The sequence below is a fragment of the Chenopodium album genome, chromosome 2, assembly GCF_948465745.1.
Source record: "Chenopodium album chromosome 2, dcCheAlbu1.1, whole genome shotgun sequence".
In the NCBI taxonomy this organism is placed as follows: domain Eukaryota; kingdom Viridiplantae; phylum Streptophyta; class Magnoliopsida; order Caryophyllales; family Amaranthaceae; genus Chenopodium; species Chenopodium album.
The window spans coordinates 1725807-1750025 of record NC_137835.1 but is presented as its reverse complement, the minus strand read 5'-3'; the positions used below and the strand labels follow the sequence as shown (position 1 = coordinate 1750025).

The 24219-nt window shown below is 35.8% G+C and overlaps 3 protein-coding genes across 4 annotated transcripts; all 3 read left to right on the top strand.

Annotated features, from left to right (window-relative positions):
- On the top strand, nucleotides 1-4465 carry LOC145579046 (putative RING-H2 finger protein ATL21A). Its single transcript, XM_081636327.1, has 2 exons — nucleotides 1-955; nucleotides 3553-4465. The coding sequence occupies exons 1-2, from the start codon at nucleotides 244-246 to the stop codon at nucleotides 3981-3983; spliced, it is 1143 nt and encodes a 380-aa protein (XP_081492453.1). The 5' UTR covers nucleotides 1-243; the 3' UTR covers nucleotides 3984-4465.
- A 571-nt stretch (nucleotides 4466-5036) lies between these two features.
- On the top strand, nucleotides 5037-5519 carry LOC145605911 (putative non-specific lipid-transfer protein 2). Its single transcript, XM_081661977.1, has 2 exons — nucleotides 5037-5410; nucleotides 5510-5519. The coding sequence occupies exons 1-2, from the start codon at nucleotides 5037-5039 to the stop codon at nucleotides 5517-5519; spliced, it is 384 nt and encodes a 127-aa protein (XP_081518103.1).
- Nucleotides 5520-11186: 5667 nt separating this feature from the next.
- Nucleotides 11187-22410, top strand: LOC145592428 (mitochondrial inner membrane protein OXA1-like). 2 transcript variants are annotated; one of them, XM_081648889.1, is made up of 11 exons: nucleotides 11187-11343; nucleotides 11597-12157; nucleotides 12253-12343; nucleotides 12478-12525; nucleotides 13127-13173; nucleotides 15140-15215; nucleotides 15303-15434; nucleotides 15591-15698; nucleotides 21204-21258; nucleotides 21737-22053; nucleotides 22153-22410. In XM_081648889.1, exons 2-10 carry the CDS (start codon nucleotides 11682-11684, stop codon nucleotides 22012-22014), a joined length of 1311 nt encoding a protein of 436 aa, XP_081505015.1. In that variant the 5' UTR covers nucleotides 11187-11343; nucleotides 11597-11681; the 3' UTR covers nucleotides 22015-22053; nucleotides 22153-22410. The 2 variants fall into 2 exon arrangements, with proteins under 2 accessions (XP_081505015.1, XP_081505008.1); XM_081648882.1 differs by having other exon boundaries at nucleotides 21737-22410.
- The last annotated feature ends 1809 nt before the right edge of the window (nucleotides 22411-24219 follow it).

The window sequence follows — 24219 nt, the reverse complement described above, 5'->3', positions numbered from 1 at the left end:
TAATCCAAGATTAACCACATTTTTATAGGAGTACAAGTTTAAGTTCAAGTTGTTATCCATAATAATATTAATAGAGTATTAGTGCTTGTCAAAGAAAATGACAACACATTGACTAATCACCCAAATCCCAAAATTACCTCCAAATCATACACACCCCAAATCCCAATATTCCATACCCCCCAAAATCTCACATCCTACAGCGCCAAAAGTACACCCCCCTAAAAATCCAAAAAAAAAATAAAAATGCAAACATTTCCGTTACTTTTTTCTCTCCTTTTCATCTTCTTCATACAACACCATCTTCTAGCAGTTGCAGAACTCTGTTCTACCTTCTCGTGCAACCAACATAGAAGAGACCCGATCCAATTCCCATTTTGGGTACCCGATAACCAAACCTCTCGGTGCGGGTACCCCGGGTTCGGACTCTCCTGCAACTCCGCGGGTCAAACCCTTTTGCCTTTTAAACCCGATCATCTTATTGTACAGGGTATATCATACCCGGATCAACTCATTTGGGTATCCGACCCGAATCATTGTAGTCCTAAACGGGTTCTTGAGTTTTCCTATTCGGAGCTTATGCCGTTTGGTTATGGGCCGTATGATTCGGCTTATACCTTTTTTAACTGCTCCGGCCCGAAGGTTGACCCGAACCAGCTACCTAGGGGTGTTTCGGTAATTTCGTGTATGAGTGGCGGGAATTATACGGTTGTGGTTGCGTTTGATGACGTGTCGGAGGCGAAGATGAGGAGGAAGTGTGAGGTGGTTAAGAAGGTAAACGCTGCGTTTTGGTCGAGGGGGATGGAATACGGTGTGTATCCGATGGATATGAGTGATGTGTTTGTGCAGTTGAGTTGGGATGTTCCGAGTTGCGTTAATTGTATGCTACGTGGTGGGTCTTGTGGCTTGGTTGGTGATTCGGGTCTCGAAGTTGGTTGCTACCTTCCTGCTTCTTCGGGTGAGTATTATTGTCTATGTTTTCGTGTTTATCAAGGAGATTAATCGTGAATTCTTCGTTGGAATTTGTTATGTACACCCGGATGCAACTTGCATCCAACTAAATGACAGTGCATCCGGGTGTATGTAACAATCACTACCTAAATAATGTCACATGTATATATGTTATTTGAGACGTCTAACTAGCTAAATTTTGAAACCGGCTTATTAGGAGCCTAGTGAAAGTAATAGACGTTTATTGTTGTATTGTATGATTGTGGGATGGAGGGAATATTACGTTATAGGAATAGATGATCGTGGAATCAACCACTAGTGGCTATTATGGGGTGATTTCGCTATCAACTTTATTCCAGATATAAGATTTTCGATCAAGTGCTATCTTTGCTATGATGCTTTGTATATTGTTGTGGCATAAAACAGAAAAACGAGTATACCTACAAAATTGTTATGCCACTTTGAGAAGGGACCTTAGGAGTACACAATAGCTTAACTATAGTGAAATTCCATAGGGTTTATAGTTAATCCTAGATTTATATGTCTAATTTAAACTATAGATTATTGAACCATTGGAGGAAAATCATGCTTGTTCTAACTTTTTCCTGTAGTCCATAGAATAACTTGTTCTGTATAATGTGGTTGAGTTGGGAATTGAGATGCCTTGTATTGACTGACTGTAGTACGCCAGGCCGAACACGCCACTCGGGTACTAATGGATGATTCAATACTACACCCTTTGTTTAACGGGTCAATTAGTAGCCAGGAGTGCAATTCAAATGTGATCTCTTATAGAGTTATAGGGTGTGAAAAGAGTAGTACAAGTTAAAGATTTGTTTTAAAATGATAAGTCTTTTTTGACATTTTAAAATAACGTACCTATCTGGCTATCTTCAATATATTTCTCCTTATATGTCAATGAAAAGTATAGAATGATAATTATATGAAGCTATTTAAGATTAGTCTAACATAATGACCAATCAAGTATGTTCTAATAAGGGGAATCAATACATAGCCTCATAGGATTAGCGCGTGTGATGTATGATATTCACAATTTCACATGATACATATAGCATTACCAACTTTCTCATGCTACAAAAATATAAAAGTCATCTACGAGCTTCCATATTTACTAGTAAATACATCAAATCATTCTTTGAATTCAAAACTTAAAGACTATAAAAGTCAGTTTTATAATGGTAGTGTAGTCAATTTTGGCTTTTGTAAACAACCATTTGTTCTGAACTTCTGATGGCATTTGCCAGAAAACAAATTTGTTTTTAACTCTTACTCCGTATGACTGTACATATTAGTAGTCATTTTATTGCGAATGTGAGAATTCATTTACCAAATACCTATAGAATAAGGACCTTAATTAAACTCCATAAGATATTTTGTTTGAAAATTCCATAGGTTGTTAAAAATCGTAAAATCTTTCCTGTACGAAGTTAGTAAATCAATATTTGCTGCTTCTACTTGAGCGCGCAGTAGCTAAGATCAAATAAACACATACAATTCAGGTTGCTGATAGTATACTGACGTGGTATTGATTTAAGAAATTCATAGTTAGGTTAACAACTGCTGAATTTATAATTAGGAACAAATGAAAGCGAATTGTGAACTTGTCTTGGTAGGTTTTAAGATGTGGACATTTCAACTAATGTGGTCTAGTTAATTGAGTTTCACATCTTGTATTACACGGAAGGTGGGCAGAAGAGGTTTCCTTTCTTTGTAAATCTTTTTAATTAAATTGGTGTCATCTTGCTTTCTAATGAGCCATGACACACTGAAGTTGACGTCTACTCCTTGGCTCTTACCATGTATACGAGTTTTACGTATAAGAAATATATAGGTGCTTATACTCTTGGAAGCTTGTTGCTGTTTTTGTGTGTACGCTTGTTCTGATGGCCATTTTGATGTCGAAAGCTATGTAAGGCTGTGAGCCCCTAATGTTCCTTTCAATTCTGTCCCCATACATGGTCGTGTGGTTATTGTTTTTTGCACTCAAAGATTTGGGTTTTAATCGCTCTAAGTAGGGCTGTGAGCCCCTACGAGTATATGTTTCAATTCTGTCCCAATACATGCTTCTTGTGGGAATTGATTTTTGCACTCCAAAATTTTGGTTTGTTATTCCTTTGGCACGAGCCACTTTTTACGCACTATTATCAAGCCGTGCCTAGATAAAATTTGAGGGGTATAAAAATCAATTACTTCTTTTGTTACATGTTGGTACTGTTTCTTTTGTTACATTATTCCATGTTTCCTCATTCTCACTCATTACACTTTTGTGGAAATGTTGTAACAAATAGTCATGGGCAGGATTCATGAACTGGTGCCCTGATATTAGCATATGACTCATAATTTTTCACGTACTTCCTCTGTTTCATAATGACCTCCAATTCAAATATAATGTGAATAATTAGTTGTTACATGTAGTATAAGAATTTGGGGTGTGTCTAGTTCTTTTTGGGACACACAATGTCCAGTTTTCTAACTTTCTCCAATTGTTGTTTAAAGTGCTACTCTGCTTTGGATTACAAATATTAGTATACTAGTAAAAGGATTATGTATGTGCTGTTAATCCTCTCATTTATATCTTTACAGGTTTACCAAAAAGCGCCAAATATGGCTTGATGCTGGGAGCTGGAATACCAGGCCTTCTATGCATTATTGGGTTGACATTCTACATCAGCAGCAGGGTTAGTGCTCGTAATCAGAATCGACGTTACTCAAACACTGAATCCTCACCCTCAATCTTTCCGCAACCAATTATCATTACACTGGGCCTTGATGCCCCTACCATAGAATCCTATCCGAAAACCATTCTAGGAGAAAGTAAACGACTCCCAAAGCCCAGTGACAATACCTGCCCTATATGCTTGTCAGAGTACGAGCCCAAAGAAACCTTGAGGTCTATACCAGACTGTAATCACTACTTCCATGCCGAATGCATAGATGAATGGTTGAGAATGAATGCCACCTGCCCTCTTTGCAGAAATTCGCCTCAACCATCATCTGCGCTTGCTGGCAGCTAGCCAGCTAACTCCTGCTTAGTCCTTGAAATCTCCTTGTCGCGTATTCTGGATCATTAGCATTGATTCATTGTTGCTTGTATATACAATAGTTTTTTATTTTAGGAAAAAAGAAAAAGGAAATAGAATTCTTGGGCATCTTTGTACACAAATTTTGGGGTTATTATACAGACACAAATACCATTCATTGAATTTTATGATCAATACTGTTATTTAAAAGGCAGTCACAGTTTATTGCTTACTTCAATCTACATGCAGTTTTTTTACTTTGATCTTGTCGAGCTCAATAAATTGACAAGCAGGAAGTGTTGTTTTATCAAACATAAACTTGGTAGAATGGAATACACGGTGTGTAATTCAACTCTTTCTACGTCCCATGTATCTTATGATAGTTATCTGTGCCGGATAGTTGACACTCAGACAAGGGTTGTCTTTACCCAGTACTAACTTTTACTGCAACACCTCACCTAAATAATGTAGAGGAAAGAACCTTAAAATGAAGTGAAGTATGCTTGTAGGTTTGGCTTGAAATGAGAAGTTCATAACTAAATCTAGCAAGTTGGTCTATGTAAATATCTGTTTCATTAAGTTTCTTGTACAAGCAAAGTGAAAAGCATGCCAAAGTCTTTCAAGAGCAATAATATGTACATAGTATATCATGTTCGAAATTGTGAACCTCTATGTATTTGACACTTAAACATGTACTTATATCAAACACTTGTACCTTGTATAAGCTAAAAGTAACGCGGCTACCCCAGCTGGTTTGTGCATCAGTTCGGCTGCCTCAGCATTTTATTTCTCTGGTTTACAGTTTTCTGTTCCCTTAACTCCTGCTCCTTTAGAAATTTAACTCAGAAACAGACTTAAATGTGTGAACCAAAGACTGCAAAATGATATTATATTTTTTGGCATAAGAAACTCAACTAATATCCTTAAATCATGCAGTCATGTATAGTACATGCTTGCAATCAACAAAGGTGCTACCCTCTATTTAAACCTTTAAATATATCCAGTCTGAAAAAAAAGAGATCAGAATTAGAACTGAAGTACAAAAATATGAGTCGTTTTGTCACGTTCTTAGCTCTTCTCTTAGTGCTCTCCAGCAACACCGTGACAGGCCAAATACAACTAGGACAGCCAGGAGGACAGGCATCAATTCCATGTAATCAGGTGATTAACGAGCTGTCACCGTGTTTACCTTACCTCCACAACCAATACTCCTCACCCTCAACTTATTGCTGTCAAGGCGCTAAGTATGTATGGAAGCATTTCGCGCAAAGCAAGAAGAAACGACAGGGTGTTTGCCAATGTCTCGAGTCTGTACTGCCTATTATAGGACAGATTGATGGTTCACTCATCTCTGCTCTTCCTAAACAATGTGGTTTGAAACTCAAACTTCCTCCCATCAGTCCAAACTTTAAATGTTCCCAGTAAGATTATGTGTTCTGTCCTTATTTTTTAATCTCTTTTTGAAACACAAGAAAGTTTATCTTACTGACTTACTCTAGCTACATGTGATTATTGTGCAGGGTAAAATGATGGAGACAAAGATGAAGAATGAGGAAGTTTTTAATAATTATACGAGGAAAAAAAGGTTATATGCAGTTGTAATATGTAGTTGTTACAATGTAAGAAAATGACACGAGTGGTACACAAAATGTGGGACAGAAGATTCGAGTTCCTTGCAATAAAAGAGGCCAGATTATTTGTTCTTAAGCCAAGTACAATTGCACTGTGTTGTAGACTTAATAGAACTTTAATTATTGTAGAAGCAATTAGCAATAATAACATTATTTGCAATGAGTTTGTTCTTATTAGCCTCTAAATCTCTCGTCACAATGTAATCACAGAAAGTATACTCCTCTCGTAACATAAAATAAAAAGACAGATCTTTACATACACATATAAAAGATGTTCATAGTTAAAAGTTTCCATAGAAAATAGTGAAAATCACTACCTGAACAAGAAGATTATATGAAGGAATTGGGAGAAGTAGCCCATTAAAATATGTGTATATAACTATATAAGTCTATAGTTTGGATCTATGGAGTGATAAATTAGACGTAGAGGTTAGTCAAGTTGGGTTGTGTTGGTATAATGTCAAGTCCAGGGGCGGGACAAAGAATTTCGAGGACCGCAATTTTGAACCTCTGACTTACCTTTCATAACTCACTGCTCTAACCAGCAAGCTAAGGAGTTTCTATTTTATTTAATACTCACAATAATTATTTATCTAATTTTGAGGCCCCTATATTTAGGGGGCCCTGTACGGTCACTCAAGTTGCTCAACCACCCCTAGTCAAGTCTAAGTTTATGATCAATTGAACAACGTTTATTCAAGAGAAACAAGACTTAAATCCTATAGCCTTATATATTGACCTAATGAATAACTTTGTAAGTTTTAAATCAATTGGTCTTGTATGGACCCGGTCTACAATAAATTATTGTAGACCCAAAATTTGACACTTTCAAATAACACTACAAGAAAATGACCTTTTAGTAGCGATTATTTTAACCTTTAGTATCGATTGTAATTGCAACAAAAATCTTTCCCAACGAATGGTCATTCGATACAATATGCGTATGATCTTTACAAGATTCGAACATGCAACCTCAAACTCTTATATTAAATGTTTCACCAATAAGCTATGACATATTTTATGTATTCTTTGTCAAACAATATTTATATATCTAGTGTTGAAAAGGTTTTTCGCATCGATTTTTAGGATTTAGTGGCGATTGTAAATGATACGATTTCTCAAAATTATATAAATGTATAAAAATAGTGTGGATATGTATTATTATGTTTTCCGTATCGATTTTATATGGGAAAACCATGGTGATTGTAAAATGATACGACTTCCTTAACTATTTCACAAACATACTTGTATATTGTAGCGAATGTACAAACGCCACGAAATAATCGCTACAAAAAGACATTTTTATTGTAGTGTAATATAATCACATTCTGGATGATATAATCACTTTTTTAGATGATATAATTATCTTTTTGTGAATCATATTTTGATCTCATATTAAACCATTTAATAACTCCGCCAGTGGGTTTCCCGCTGCCAGTCCCAAGCCTGGATAAAGGAGGAGGGTTACGGTAGGCCAGTGACAGCCAGTATAAAACTTCGTCACATCCCATGACATGAGCCAAACAGATATTTTCGTGGGGGCGTTCCCTACTCAGCGACGCGCTGCACTTCCTAGACCCGGGTGTAGTGATAAGTATGCAAGGGTTGCTAGGTCGTCGCCCAGAAGCGACGCGCCACATTGCCCGAGTGTGGTGTCAAATGAGCAAGGGCGTGCCATTGGGGCGTTCCCTACTGAGCGACGCGCTGCACTTCCCAGACCCGGGTGCAGTGATAAGTATGTAAGGGTTGCTAGGTCGTCGCCCAGAAGCGACGCGCCATATTGCCCAATTGTGGTGTCAAATAATCAAGGACTTGGAGTTGGGATCAGGAGGGAGCGTGGGAGAAAAGAATTTAGTTTGCGGATTGGTTCTTGGAATGTGGGGTCTCTTACGGGAAAATCAGCAGAATTGGTAGAAGTAATGAAAAGACGACGCGTGAACATCATGTGCCTCCAAGAGACAAGATGGACAGGAGAAGGAGCTCGAGGCTTGGTTTTGGGGTATAAGGTATGGTATGTTGGGCAAGAAACGAGCCACAGAACAAGGAATGGTGGAGCTAGGAACGGAGTTGGTGTGGTTCTCGATGAGAGGTTGGCAAAAGAGGTGATCGAGGTCTATCGGAAGAACGATAGGTTGATAAGGCTGAAGTTGCTATGTGGCAAGGAGATTGTGAATGTTATCAGTGCTTATGCTCCCCAAGTGGGTTTAGATGCAGAAGAGAAACGACAATTTTGGGAGGACCTAGATGAGGTGGTGCAGGGTGTCCACCACTCAGAGAAGTTATATATTGGAGGGGATCTAAATGGGCACGTTGGGGCGAGCCGAGATGGCTATGAGAGTGTCCATGGAGGCTTTGGGTATGGGCAGAGGGACGCCGGTGGTGAAGCTATTATGGATTTTGCCCAATCATATGATTTAATTTTGGCTAATACTTGGTTTAAGAAGAGGGATTCACACTTGATAACTTTTCGGAATGGAGCAAATGCAACTCAAATAGACTTCCTGCTCACAAGGAGCATAGATAGACAAAGTTGCATAAACTGTAAGGTTATCCCAGGGGAGAGTGTGGTCACCCAACACCGGCTATTGGTAATGACTATTCGTCTGAAAGAGAAGGCGAAGAAAAAAGTTAGACAAGAAGAACCAAGGATAAGATGGTGGACCCTAAGGGATGCAAAAGCTAAGGTTTTTACAGAAAAGGTAATTGAAGAAGCGGATTGGGATGGAGAGGTGGATCCGGACATGACCTGGTTACGAATGAAGAACTGTTTCCTAAGAGTGGCCAAAGAGGTCTTAGGGGAAGTAAGGGGAAGAACTTCGGTACAGAGAGATACTTCGTGGTGGAATGAAGAGGTGAAAGCAGTAATTAAGCAAAAGAGGGAATGCTATCAAGCCTTAGGAAAATGTAGGAGTGATGAAACCTTTGCAGCGTATAAGGAGGCTAAGAGTAAGGCAAAGGCAGCTGTTCGCCAAGCAAAAGAAAAGGCATATCAGGAGGTTTATGAAAAGCTTGATTCCAAGGAGGGAGAAAGGATCATTTATAAGATGGCAAAGAGAAGACAAGAGGCAAGGAAGGATATTGGCATGGTGAAGTGTGTCAAAGATAAGAACCAAATGGTCCTAGTGCAAGAGGAGGGCATCAAGGACAGGTGGAAGGGGTACTTCGATGAATTATTTAATGGAAGTAATGGAGTTGTGATAGGAGATACCTCTATGAGTGATGAAGAAATCAACATGGAGTATGTGCGAAGGATTAGGAGAGTAGAGGTGGAGATTGCACTGAGGAAGATGAAACCTAAGAAGGCGGTTGGCCCTGATGGGGTACCGATAGAGGTGTGGAGGTGTTTGGGTAAGATTGGTATTGATTGGTTAACAAACCTTTTCAACAAGATATGGACGGCTACAAGGATCCCACAAGATTGGAGGAAGAGCACCTTGGTCCCGGTTTATAAAAACAAAGGAGACGCTCAAGATTGTTCTAACTATCGAGGAATTAAGCTTATGAGCCATACTATGAAGTTGTGGGAAAGGGTGATTGAACAAAGGTTGATGGCATGCACAAGCATTTCAGATAACCAATTTGGTTTTATGCCTGGGAGATCTACTATGGAGGCAATCCATTTGATAAGACAAATGATGGAGTTTTATAGGGTAAAGAAGAAAGATCTTCATATGGTCTTTATTGATTTAGAGAAGGCATATGACAAGGTGCCAAGAGAGATACTTTGGTGGGCAATGTTGAAGAAAGGTATCCCACGAAGGTATGTAGACCTAGTTAAGGATATGTATCGGGATGTGTCAACAAATGTGAGGACATGCGGAGGGTTGACAAAAGATTTCCCTATTACAATCGGATTGCATCAAGGGTCTGCATTAAGCCCTTTTCTTTTTGCAACGGTTCTAGACGAATTAACTAGACCAATTCAAGATGAGGTTCCATGGTGTATGCTGTTCGCAGATGATATCGTTTTGGTGGATGAGACTAAGGATGGGGTTAATGTCAAGTTGGAGCAATGGAGGCAAAGGTTGGAATCTAGAGGGTTTAAGCTAAGTCGGAGTAAGACTGAATATTTGGTATGTCGTTTTGGCACTCAGAGGGGGACAAGCAATGAAGTGGTGAGTTTGGATGGAAAGGATTTGACCATGAGTGAATGTTTTAAGTACCTAGGGTCGATCATCCAGAAGAATGGTGACATTGATCAAGACGTGACCCACAGGATTAAGTCAGGGTGGCTTAAATGGAGAGCGGCCACGGGAGTGCTATGCGACCGCAGCATTCCCTTAAAGTTGAAGGGAAAATTCTACAGGACTGCCATAAGACCAGTGTTGCTCTATGGTACAGAATGTTGGGCTTCTAAGAAAGAGCATATTAAAAAGATGGAGGTTACGGAAATGCGCATGTTAAGGTGGATGTGTGGAAACACTTTAAGAGATAGAATCAGAAATGAGGTTATTCGCAAGAAAGTAGGTGTGGCGGGCATTGTAGATAAATTAAGGGAAAATCGTCTGCGTTGGTTTGGACATGTAAGACGGAGACCCGAGGGTGCACCGGTGCGAAGAGTGGAAGAGTGGGACCATGGAGGGATTAAACGAGGAAGAGGGAGACCAAAGATGACTTGGTTGGAAGGAGTGAGGAAGGATATGAAGTGCATGGATTTACGTGAGGATGAAGTTTTGGATCGTAAGGGATGGAGGAGAAAGATTTATGTTGATGACTACACGGAATAATCAAATTTGGTTCATGTTAGCCGACCCCACTTTTGGGATTAAGGCTTTGATTGATTGATTGATTGATTAAACCATTTAATGAGATTATATAATTATCTTTAGGATGATAAAATTTAAAAATCATCTTTTGAATGATGTAATTTACTATTTGATACTTTTTATAATGATAAATTCACTTTTTGAGTGATACATTTACATAATAGTTTCAAGATGATATAATCACTTTTGTAATAATATAATCACATTTCGTATGATATAATCACATTCGTATGGTATATTAGAAGGTTGGGTCTACAATAAGTTATTGTAAACCGGGTTTATTCTAGTCTTAATACTACACTATTATCATTATCACAGGACAGAAAGAGTACAATATATAAGCCTCTAACAACAAGTCATCATAAATGATAATGATAAATATAAATATAGTTGTTAAAAATATTAGCAATCAAATCCAACTTTAGTAAATCTCATGACATCAACAATTCAAGTTATTTTATGCATGAAAAAAACTCACAATCTCAAATCAATATCAACAATATCAATTCAAGTCTAATTAGATAAAGTAGATAATTGGTTAATGATTACCGTCCATGAATATATGAGATTAATCATGTACACTTTAATACAGATACGATACGAGTAGTTGAAAATACTATGTACTCCGTATTATTGTTTGATGACACAGCCCACACACAAGTACACACCATATTGCTACTCGTAGGATGCAAGCCAATTTTCATAAATTGCCAAAATACCCTTTTTTTTTTACTCGTAATTCATTTTTTGATGTTTTCTTTGTTCATATTTAGGGGTGTTTTAGACTTTTTGTGATTGTACAAAATTACCAAAAATAAACACTACGCCGCCAATACTCCGGAGGAAGGCACTGTCTCGCTGCAGCAGATCAAGCAGACAGCCCAACCTCCCTTTCTTCAACTTTGCCGATGTTCAACCCTCATTTTCTCTCTCCTCTGTTCCTAATTTCGCGCAAAGGTTAGACCCCTTTTTAATTTCTCCCCATTATATGATTTGTATCCTAATTATAAAGCATTTGTTTTTTGGGTTTTGCTTAAACCCTAAACCCTAGTTCATATCTCCACATTTTCTGTTTTTTTTTTTCTTATTATTATTTTATTTGTTCAAAAAAATTAAAATTATATTTGATATTCATAAGATCTGAACTGCTCTGATTGATGCTAACTTTTGCTGTCAATTTTCCTGTTTGTTGGTGATTTCATGATTTCAGGGTTCTGATTTTGGTGATGATATCTGAAAGTATCAATCTTTTTGTTTAATTGATTGAGAAATTTAGTTAATTTGGTTATTTGAAGATGGCTTATAGGCGTAGTGTTTGTACTCGAGCTACCCTTTTAGCTCGACGAATCAACCCTTGTTTTAGTTACATTTCTCATGACAATGACAAGAACAATAACAATGATAAGCCGGAATCGTCGTCTCGGCGGAAAATCGATGATTTACTAGCCCAAAGAAGGTCTTTCGGAACTTATAGTAACAGTTCTTTGGCATCCAGTAGTTTATTTCATCATCAAAGATCATTTTTCCCCGGACATGGAACTGGGGCTATTAGTTTTCATAGATATATGTCAACTTCTGTTGGGGAAGAGTCAGATAAGGTTGGTTTCATTACTGATGTTGCCGAGGTTATGAGTGATACCACGGTGGATGCGGTTGCGTCTCAGGCCCCTGTTTTGAGTGAAGTGGCAACTGCTGCTGCGGATTCTGCTATACCAGTTGCTGCTTTGCAGTACTTCATTGATGGGGTTCACAGTTTTACTGGTTTGAATTGGTGAGAATCTGAAATGATTCTTCTTTGTTCCTTTTATATAGGTTTGAAGTTGATGGATGCTCTCTAAATGTTGTGGAATTTTCCCTTAATTTTAGGTGGGCTTCAATAGCTCTTACGACTCTGATGATTCGTGGGATGACTGTCCCTTTCCTGATTAGTCAGCTCAAAGCCACTGCTAAGTTGACGGTATTGATTTGTTGATACCCAAACTTTTTTTCACCGTCTTTAGTTTCCAAGTCGCAACTTCAATTAACACTTTGTGCCTACCATCAAAGAGTGTACAATCTTGAATGTAACATAAAATTATTTATCATATATAGATTATGAGGCCACGTCTCGAGGAAATCAAGGCGGAGATGGAAGCCACGGTATGGTTACCAATTCCTTTTCCCTAATTTATAATTAAACTTTTTTGTACTGTACTATTCATCAAACTCTGTACTTTGCCTTGTAATGTTAATGAGTTGATTGTTCATTCTGCTTATAAGTTTCTAATGTGTGTGCACGTGTGTTGGGAGGGGAATAGGGGGTGGGTAAGGGTTATATATTGCTGTCTTCTATGTAGTGGAGCCTTATCTGGTGCTTTAATTATCTTCAAACTTTGCAAAGATTTTAGCAATTCAGAACTTGTAGCAGTATTTATTTGAATTATATCGAGGAGAGCCAGTACTTTTTTATCCTGTTTTTTGGAATTCTTGTGCTCGTATTACTGTTTTTGGCAATTGTAAATTTAGTGTAGCTGATGGTTCTTTCACCTTGCAATAGGCTGATGTGAGCCATTTCATTGTTATCAACTTATGGTCAATTTCTTGCATCTGTACACAAGCTAGGAAGTTCTTTGTTTTGGTTTCATTTGTTACAGACATACATGTGCTATTATCAACTTATTTGATGCATGCATACCTTCTTTGACTTTCCTGGTCTGTTTCTGTTCAATAAACCTTAAGAATCTTTGGTGTTTCCTTACAGGGTAATACGGATGAAGGGAGACTGAAAATGAACGAGATATTCAAAGAGTAAGTCAGGCATGAAGAACCTCATATGAACTATTGTGTTGTTATTTGTTTGTTTGGGATTGGTATGCTTACTTCTCTTGGTGAATAGATGTATTCGGGGCTCTGCGAGAATTGGAACAGGCTAATCAGATTATTATTGGGTACTTGGCTGTAGTCTCTATGTTAATTAGTTACACTGGACTTAATGTTACATATTCTGATCTCTAGATAAGCTGGAACTGTGCAATTTATGGACATATTCTTATTGATTTATACTATGTAGTTTTGCATACACTTATTTAAGTTGGACTTTAAGCTAAACCCCTGGAGCTGAAAGATGATATACTTCATGGAGTAATGATAAAAAGATCCAGGGAAAGTATTTACTGTTCTCACAAATCACTTATGACGTTACGAGCAATGTGCTAGGAAAGCGGTGACTAGGTGAGGAGCTTGTATTGGGGGCAACATGGGGAAGGGAAATGGGAAATCTCCTTCAAGTTTCAGCAAATTTAGATGCGACTAATGTCCATCAATCTATGCTTGATTAGCATAGAAAAGGCCTTGGTATGCTGTAAGTAACAGACTTTTATGCCTAGACTAGAGTCCTGATTTCGAATGCTAATGGCTTTATAGTGGGTGCGAGTGCTATTAGCTATCCAACTGTACATGATGCACTTTGACATAATCTTCTTGCATTTGGAGCCCTTATTCACGTTCTTTTCTTTTGTGACCTTGGGGTCTACTAGATTGGGTTAAGCCATGACTGATAAGCTTTAGTAGAGCAGCTTTTCAAACTCTACGAGTTGACTAGACATGGTTGGAGTTCTAGGCTTTCGCTTGCTCTTGAAGTTTGAAATTCATAGCTTTACCCTTAAGGCCTCTTGGATACACATTATAATTTGTCACCAAAAAATCGTGAAAGTTTCCTTTGACATGTGATTTGGAATTGTTCATGAAATATATTCTGGTACTTAGGTTAGTTAGGTATGCTGTAAAACCATCAAAATCTGGTTATTTTCTATGTGGACACAAACTTCCGGTAATATACAGAGTTGAGATGTGAAAGCTAGAGGTATGAAAATGCATTGGTTAGAGGGGTTTGTGAAATTTAAGTGTGAAATGTTCAATAAATATTTTAAATTAGGGGTTTCAAAACAATTTTGAAATGAGTATCTTGTAAAACCACCCAGTATAAATCTTGCCATGGGCTGGGTTTGAAGTTGTCTAAATGTACACATCATGACATGGAACTGGAATAAGTACCATCATGTCTATTGTTTAAGAAACTCAGCATTTCTGAATTGAGGAAAGTCTATTTGCTGTAGTTGATGATCGGCATTGTTTAGTATGCTATTAGAATTTTAAATACTACGTAGTAGTATATCTTTTTTTCTAAGTTAGAGTGAAAGAAATTCACTGACTAGTTGTGGGCGTGATTGCTTTAAAAATATAAAGAGAAAGAATAGAAAGAAAAGAAATGATGTATTCGTAATTTTGATACTTTACAATCGATGTTAAACTAAAGATTACGGGTAAGGAAGTCAGGATTTTTGCAATTAGGATTTGTGCGTTGAATTGAGAGAGGTAGAGGAAACACTTAAGGCTGAGGGAAACGAAAAAAGTCAAACAAGAATGAAAGTGAGGAGGGAAGCAGATGAAAGATGAGAAAAATGAGGTGTAAGTAGGCTAATCAAGGTTTGTGGAATTTGAATCTTTGACTTGCTAATCAGGAATGACTTGCACACCATATCACTACTGTGAGCTGTTTCATTCCTCTGCAATGTTTTCGTGAGCTAAAGTTTATTCAGTAGTCCTGTTCTGTAGAATGGCTTGAGCCACCTTATATCCCAATCTGTGAGCTCTGGAAGGTTGTCAATTTCTGTAATGTATTTACATTTTTTTTCCTGTTGGAGTGATCCATTTCTGTATCTGTAGTTTTCAGGTTTTCCATGTGGGTATGCTAATAATAATTTGATAAATGCAGATATGGTGTTACGCCATTTACTCCTCTTAAGGGGCTTCTTATTCAAGGTCCTGTCTTCATCAGTTTTTTCTTAGCTGTAAGTTGATAGTGATAATCTTTTTTTTGTGGTGCTTGCTAGTTGCTATAGAAAAATAAATTTGCTTATCACAAACTATATATGCAGATATCAAATATGGCGGAGAAGGTTCCATCATTTAAAGAGGGTGGAGCATTTTGGTTTACTGATCTTACAACTCCGGATGCAAGGTATATCCTTCCTGTTTTGACGGCAGTGACTTTTCTAATTACTGTGGAGGTATGTATTTATAAAGTTGTTAATCTTATTCTGGATCTTGTACTTTTTATGCTACAGAGCTGTACAAGACTTTTTACTTCCCTTTGTTCTTAAAATCTGTATGGCTCTGGTTTGCGTATTTATTGTCTAATTATTACCCCATCTATCTTGTCTCAGTTGAATATGCAGGAAGGTATGGAAGGCAATCCCGTTGCTAGCACTATGAAAAAGTTTTCAAGAGGCTTAGCTGTTCTTACTGTCCCATTCACCATGAGCTTTCCAAAGGTATTACCCCCAGTCCCCCACTTAAGTTATCTCAAAATATTTGTGCATTTAGATTTGATCTGGGATCATATCATTTGATCTGATGGGTTGATGATTAAGTGAGGAATGAGGATAGTCACTAGCTGTTTTAGTTTTAAATTTATATCGTTATCCCAAAAGAACGCCATCCAACAATTGGGCTGATACATCTCCAGCAATCTGGTGATAAAAAAAAAAGAAAAACTAATTTGATGCAGGATTGACACTTGAAGAGCTCAAGTAGAGTGGTAGTTTAAATAGCTATTTGATGAAAAACCTCGCCTTGGGTGGTACTCTGCTGTTGGGTTTGCAGGGTGATGCACAGTTGGTTGCATAGTTGCATTTGTTGTTGCTTTACTGTTTTTTTTTTTTTTTTTTTTAATGCTCCCTTTTCTATAACTTGAATTCATCTTAATGTATTCTTGGAAGTAGTGTATAGACCAAGGTAGAGGGATCAGAACTAAGCCTGTGTTTGATTCAACTTATCTTGTGAACTTAAACTCATGAATTTTTCTAAAATTATCAGTACATTTTTTTTTATCTAAACTTATTTTGGCTCCAATTGTGTAGTTATTGTTGAAATTTTCTGGAAAAAAACATAGGATAAAAGCTTGTTGTTTGACTTATTTTGTCTGAAATTATCTATATTTATTTGAACTTAGCTTGTTTAAAACAAGTCAAAACAAGATAAATTAAGTTGAATTAAACATGGCCTGTGACAAGTATTATTCTATGTCATGTAGTATGAGGGATGGAGTTGGAAAGTTATTTCGGACTCCTGTATTTTAATTCTTAAGAAAATGTGATAAAGCTATATATATTTTGGGTGCCTTGTAAATAGAGCTAGAAATCTCTGACACGACACGACAACACGACCGAAACCGGCACGACACGAACACAAAGTTAATGAGAGAAAACACGAAATCGACGCGGCATGACACGAAATCAACCCGAACACGATCCGTTTAGATAAAATGGTCAAATTATGCAATTATCTTACATTTTACATAGTTTTTGATAAATTATATGAATAACACGAAATTAACACTAGACTAAACGCGAACACGGCACGACACGATTTTTTTCCGGCTCTACTTGTAAAACTATATGTTATTCGAAATTTTTTTAAAAAATATTACTAGGCTTTTAAGTGCTCTCGTGAATTAAAGAGAAGTGTTAGACCTTGCTCTCTTCACCTTAAAAAAATAACGGTTAAAATATTCAGTGTATTAAAATTAATTTTTAATTGGTAAAAATCAGTAATTTAAAGAAGAAATATATTAGAGAATTGTAAAATTAATTTCAGTTCAGAAAATTTAATTTAATTTCAGTAAAATATATCTAAGTTCAACAAAAATAATTAATTTTTAGTAAAATTAATTTTAGTTTAGCAAAATTGAGTTGAAGAGAATAGGGCTTTATAGGGAAAAAAAAGTAGATCTCTAGCCTTCATTCATGCTTGACCTTACAACTTTTTCTTTCACTCCATATTCAGTGTCTTCAGTTCTAGCCTATTTTAACTTACAATTTCATAATTAGTGTTGTATATATAGGCTTGTTCTCCATGTGTCATCTCTGGTCAATTAATAAAACGGTTTGCATGTTTTTAGTCCAAATGTCAAGTGTCAAGCCCATGTTAGACTGTTAGAGTGTCAACTGTCAAGAATTTGACTCAGTATTTGAGGTGTAATAACAAGTTTGGGTACCATAGATTCTAGTTGTCTTGTCCTCCTTGCCACCCTAATTATGTTACTGTGGGTAAACAGCTTAGAGAGGTGGTAGTTCCACAGTTTTGATGCTATGTGCTTGTCACTAGTGACCAATATGACCGATGATCTATTCAATGATCCCTGTAGATTTGTAAATTCTGTGATCTTTCTCTCTCAGCTCTGCGTCTCTCGTGCCCACCGAATATCTCCCTGTCACCAAGCCCTTCATCTGATACCTCTCTTAAGTCCAAGCTTATGGTTTAAATTTATGAATGATGACTTGAGTTATGTATCAGATAAATGGTAATAAGGAGGGATCTTGAACCCTGCATCTAGATGTTATTTGGTTGGTAAAGAATGAAACCCCTTATCTATTTTCTTTTATAATGTTGTTTTATCAAATTGCCTTATCTTTCTCTTCTCATTTTTCTCATCCATTTTGGACTTCCTCAGCCATTTCCTCTCCTAATCTTTTTCTATGCCTCTTCAATACCTTCACCACTTTATCTCCTTTCTTTGCTCACCCTGTCTCATGCTCTCTTTTCTTCCCATTTACTACTAGCTATTGCATTAAGTACCTTCCTTTGTATGATGGATGCGGCACGGACCTTGCTGATGCCAATAGGATCCAGCAAGCCTCATGATGCTAATGAAGGTGGAGGATTGGAGGCATTGATCTTGAGAGAAAGAAGGCCGGGCTGCTTAGTTAGGTCAGGGGAGGTTATAGCAAAGCCACTTGGTTGGAGAAAGGTGTTTGAACTTTGAAGTAGTACGAAAATAGAATAGTGGATTATAAAGATCTAGAACTGATGGTCGTTTCCAGTTGAGAAGAGATAGAATGACGAGGACAGTGGATTTGGGAATTGTTGGGGGCAAGAGTCTTGAGGTAGTAAAAGCAATCTGGCTACAAGGGTTATAGTGGGGAGTGCTTGTAGATAGAGAGAGCTATGGGTAGTGTGTATAATCAGGGAGGAATTTTTGTCCTTACCATGCAACTGAAAATCTTAGATGGGGGTGCAGAATGGAGATGGTACAGGTGGAGAAGAATTGATATGACTAATGAGTTGGAAGGGAATACTTTGCATATTTTCTGGATAAACCATCGGCTTTTTTGCTACAAAATAACACTTGAAAATTGGAGAGGGTTTGCTATAACAAATTAAACCTTCACTGACCAAATTTTGTATTACATTGTTTCTCGAATTATCCACAATAACCTCCAAATTACCACAATGAAGTGCTGGTGATAACTATGTAACGGTGATGTATCTTTCCCTTTGTTTTTTCTTTCTGATTTTCATTCACTTTCATGACTTCATCATATCTACTCTCAATCCATTTACAATTGGCAACCTATTCTTGACCCTACCCAAATTTTCCCACTAAATCATTTTCTATCTGCCCTTCCTTCTTGTTAGTAGGGCTCTTGGTGCTCCTCCTCCCTCAGATTGAATTCTCTTAACATCACCCCCTCTTCCTACTAGCTTTTCAACCCCTTCCATTCTTCTTCCCTTGCAAGAGTCTCAACTCCCTCTTCCTCCACTAACATTATTGTAGGCTTGTGTAGTAACATGATAATTAGTGGCCAAGAAATCTAACCTTTGCCTGCCATAGTAAACTGTGGTTAGCATTTGGTTTATCACAACTAAGAGGATACTTTGGCAATCCTCTTGTTTTCTAGTAAAATCTTGAAGCCTTTTATTCATATTGTTTCTCGAGGATGGAGTTTTATGCCATTAGTGTAAGCCAGGGTTAATACAATAATACGTAGTATGCTTACGCGGAATGAGAACGAGGTTGCAATACACTAGTTATGATAAAAATAATATGGTTGAGGGTTTTGTTTAATACGGTATTTGAAATCATATTGCGATAAGATAATACACCCTAATATGTATTAAGTTATTTTTTTTGAAGTCTTGGGAGTAACTAGTATAAGTCTTGGGAGTAACTATTATAGAAGGCTTAGATCAGGAGTTTGTGGGGGAAGGAAGTATTAGGTAACCCTGTAAAAGAAACAAAGTGAAATGGGAAAGCAAACGAAGTAACCAATAAACCCCTTCCTTGTTGACCTATCCTCTCTTCAATACCCCTCCTTGTTCAATCCTATCTCTAAGCATTGAGATATCACAATACGCTAAATTGGGAGCATTGATACGCAAAAAGTGTTTAAGTATTGGAACAATAGTCTTAAATTGGAGTTCGGGGGTGGAGGGGAGTATTTGGTAACCCTGGTGTAAGCTCTTACATTTTGCTTTTGGTACTAATATTAGCTCTGGAAGTGAGAGAAATTGGTTCCGTGGATGATAGGAGAGATTATTTGAAGAAAAGGAAAAAGAAAAGGGGGAAGGTTGGCCTCTATTAAAGGTAAAGATAATTGAAGAGAGAGAAGTAAGTAGGAGGAATCCAAAGTTGTTATGTTATTGTGAAGCCGTTACCATTATGGTGATTTTTTGGTATAAAATAGTAGCTTAAATTCTATTCTGGATGCTCCTGAAATAGTAACATAAGTGCTATTAAATATAAAGTTACATTTTACAACAAACCCCCCCCCCCCCCCCCCCTCTTTTTTTAAATGATATACTTTCTCAATTCACTTTTAATTGCACAAGGTTGGCCAAAATTTTTGGTCAAACTGTTGCAACTAAAAGTGAACGGCGGAAGTTTAAAGATCTGTGACCGATTGACCGTGTAATCGTTTTAGAGATCGTTTCATGGTTTAGAACACTATTGATCATTTTGCAATTTGCATTGGCTGCACGCATCATTTACACTATTTATTGCATGGATTCTTAGTAAGATGGAAATAAAACAAGGGATTTATAGTGAATTTGTTTTTAAATCAGTTTTAAAATCTAAATATTCTATAGTGTCTTGAATAATGTTCCATCATAATTTTTTCTCCACCCCCTAGTGTGTATTTTTGTTCATTCTTTTTATGCACTACCATGAACATTCACATGAGGATATATCCACTTCTCATAATTAGACTCAACCTATTAAACAACTGTTAAGGATAAAGTTTCTGGAATAGGTTTAAGGCTGGGGGTTGGGTTCTAATTACCTTTACCTCAGTGTTTCTTATCTTCTAGTTCTGGCATGTTTTAATTTATATTGTGCTTTGTTTAGTTGAAGCTATGAATAGTTCATAGCTGTTCTCTTAAACAGTACATTTCCCAGATATTTCTTTGGCATGTAGTGTGCGAGGTTCTTGTTTATTATCTGAACTTGCCATGTTATTTATGTTGATATGTTCGAGTACTTGGTTCATGCTTCACTAGTTTCCAATCTCCAAAATAATTTCCAAAGAAAATGGGTTTGGATTAATTGCAAAAACCATTTGTAGTCACATGGGATGTACATGTTTGTCAATTTCTATACATCAATGAGATGTCTATATTGTACGGTGTATGTACTCTTTTGATCTTTGGCTATCAAGTAGGCAACTATACTCATTTTATGATTTATAATAACTATGTCTGCTACCTTTGTGAGCATTCTATAGTCTGAGCTTGGTTGAAGGCATGTACACTTGTACAGTGAGTAGTTTTAGCATTCTATAGTCTGAGCTTGGTTGAAGGCATGTACACTTGTACAGTGAGTAGTTTTAGATGAAACATAATTGTAATCTCGAAGTTTATCACTGTCTTTGTTAAAGCTGTAACTCTAGTGTATTATCTATCTGGTTAAAGATATCTACTGTTATAGTGTTATGTATTAGTACATATCCATTATTGACGGGACATGTGAGTAATAAATTTCATGCATGTCTGTGCAGGCTATATTTTGTTATTGGATTACTTCTAATTGCTTCTCCTTCGCATATGGAGCTGGTATGTTTTCCATTCTTCTTTTCTGTCTACTGTACTGGTAATGTACTTTTAATGTTTATGCTCTTTCATTTGAAATACTCCCTCTAGTCTAGAATCGATTGTCACATTGCCTTAATCTCTTTATCAAGGTCATGATGTAATTTATACAAAAAGACCCTTCATTGCTGTTGTGCTATATTTTTCCTCTTCTCCACTTTAATTTATTATTTTTGTAGTCATGTCACTAATTTGTTATCTACTCACAAACCATTACAATAAGAAAGATTACTTTTCTAGACCACTAAAAAAGTCAAATATAGCTTACGTGAGTATTAGACTATTAGTTATACCACAGTGTAATTTCGTACTACACTTACTAATATCTTGTTAGAAGGATAATAAGACTAGTCATTTCTTCTGTTTAACATTGTGTAAAAAATGTAAATTCTCATATCATGACGTAATAATTGTGACGTTTTTGTAAATCTAATATCTACAGTGCTCAAAATTCCTGGTGTAAAGAAGTCCTTGGGAGTCCCAGATATACCAGTGCCACCTCCGAACTCACAACAAAAAACATCTGGTTTTTCTCTCTTAGAAGCGCTAAAACAAGCCACTGCACCCCCAAAAGCTCCTGCTGCATTACCTGCGGCTGCTGATCAAGCAAAATCTATCGATGAAAAAACATCATCATCATCATCATCGGCAGTTCTCAGTCAACGCCTTAAAAGTTTAGAGAGAAAAGTGAAGCAGAAAAAGAAAAACAAGAAGCGATGATGGTGTTCTCTGCTCTTATTTCTATCATCTTGATTTTTGGTATTATTTGAATTTTCATCCACCTTATACTACAGAATAAGTGTATCATTATTAGGGAGAGTAGCAAGATTTTGCCTTATAGAATTTAGAATACTACAGGCTTTCTCATTGATGGTTTTGAAGAACAAGCAGTCGGAGCGTATATCATGGATGTATCTGTCTGTTGAGGTGGTTTTTACAGACAGCAGGCGGAAATATCAGAGCATCTTTTTTGGCTATAAACCTGATTATATGATTATTATTGCAGTTTTCTTTTCTTTTTGTTAGTTGAGTTTGAAATTTATGTAGTTTTCAATGCAAATGAAATATAACACTCGAATAATAAATACGGAGTATGAAAAGCATATTCATGTGTAATTTCATTTCATTTTTTTTTTACAATACCTGTTTGAAGGGAGCTATGTTTACATTTATGTATTGAAATTGTGCAAAAGTTGATTTGGGACTAGCAAAAGAAATAGAGTAGTTTATTAATTGGAATGGAATTGGGCTTTTCTTAACTAAAAATTGTACTCTCTTTGTTTCGGAAAATTGACACACTCCCTTTGGCATGAATTGTAGATAGTGTTATAAAATGAGTTGTTTAAGGTAAAAGCTAGTGAATACGGTAACTAAAATTTAATAATTGTGGTCTTTCATCATTTATACATTAAGGGTCTGTTCTCTTCCGTTGAAATTCAATTCAGTTCAGTTCAGTTCAGCTCTTAATTTACGTCTAATGATATTGCTAATGATATAAAGCCAAATTTCATTCTTTTAAGCTCTTATTACGACGACGACGACGACGACAATAATAATAATAATAATAATAATAATAATAATAATAATAATAATAATAATAATCAATAAGTAATAAATAATAATAATAATAATAATAATCAATAAATAATAATAATAATAATAATAATAATAATAATAATAATAATAATAATAATAACTCTGTAGGTTTTGTTTTTTGATAATAATAATAATAATCATAATAATAATAATAACAATAATAATTGAAATAATAATACTAATAATAATAATCAATAAATAATAATAATAATCATCAATAAATAATAATAATAATAATAATAATAATAATAATAATAATAATAATCAATAAGTAATAAATAATAATAATAATAATAATCATCAATAAATAATAATAATAATAATAATAATAATAATAATAATAATAACAATAATAATACTAATAATAATAATCAATAAATAATAATAATAATAATCAATAAATAATAATAATAATCAATAAATAATAATAATAATAATCATCAATAAATAATAATAATAATAATAATCAATAAATAATAATAATAATCAAAATTAATAATAATAATAATAATAATAATAATAATAATAATAATAATAATAATAATAATAATAATAATAATAATAATAATATCTACATTTGTATATACACATATGTATAGTAATAAATAATCAATAAATAATCAAAGATCACTAATTCGTAGTTAGAAATCACTAATTAATAAGTTCAGTTCATCTGAGTTCAGTCCAGCTGAGTTCAGTCAATCGGAACAGGCCCTAAGTATTAGTTTATCAATTTTTCTAAAACATCTAAAAGAGCAAAGTGTGTCAATTATTTTGAAATGAAAGACGTTTGAAATTGATGCATTTCGGTATATCATACTCTCAGTAAAAGAATAAATTTCAAAACAAAAGAACACATTTTATTTTTCAGATTTTTTTAGTGTCTGTTATTATTTACTGAACTAATTAAACATAAGAAAACTTAAATCTATGAGAGTGGATTCTGACCATTGATATTATCTAATCGACGGTTGATATAATACTTGTGTCATTAACCTCTCCCTACTCCATTGAAGGGCGAGCTCTTTGTTTCTCCATTGAAGTGGCTTCTGAGCTTCTCTCCTCCATTGAAGGAGCTTCTGAGGTATCATAATCTTTCTATTTTCTTTCAATAATCAATGTCAGTTTCATAATCTAGGGTTTAATTTCACACTATTGTTTGTATAATCAATTTAGGGCTCTGCTTAGGTAGATTACTGAACTATTAGTTATAAACGATGAAATTATGAAGGAAAATCATTGTAATTGCACCCACTAATCTATACTTATAATTTAGAATTTGGATTATGGTGTTATGATTACAAATTCTGGTTTTGAAAACTTTGATTT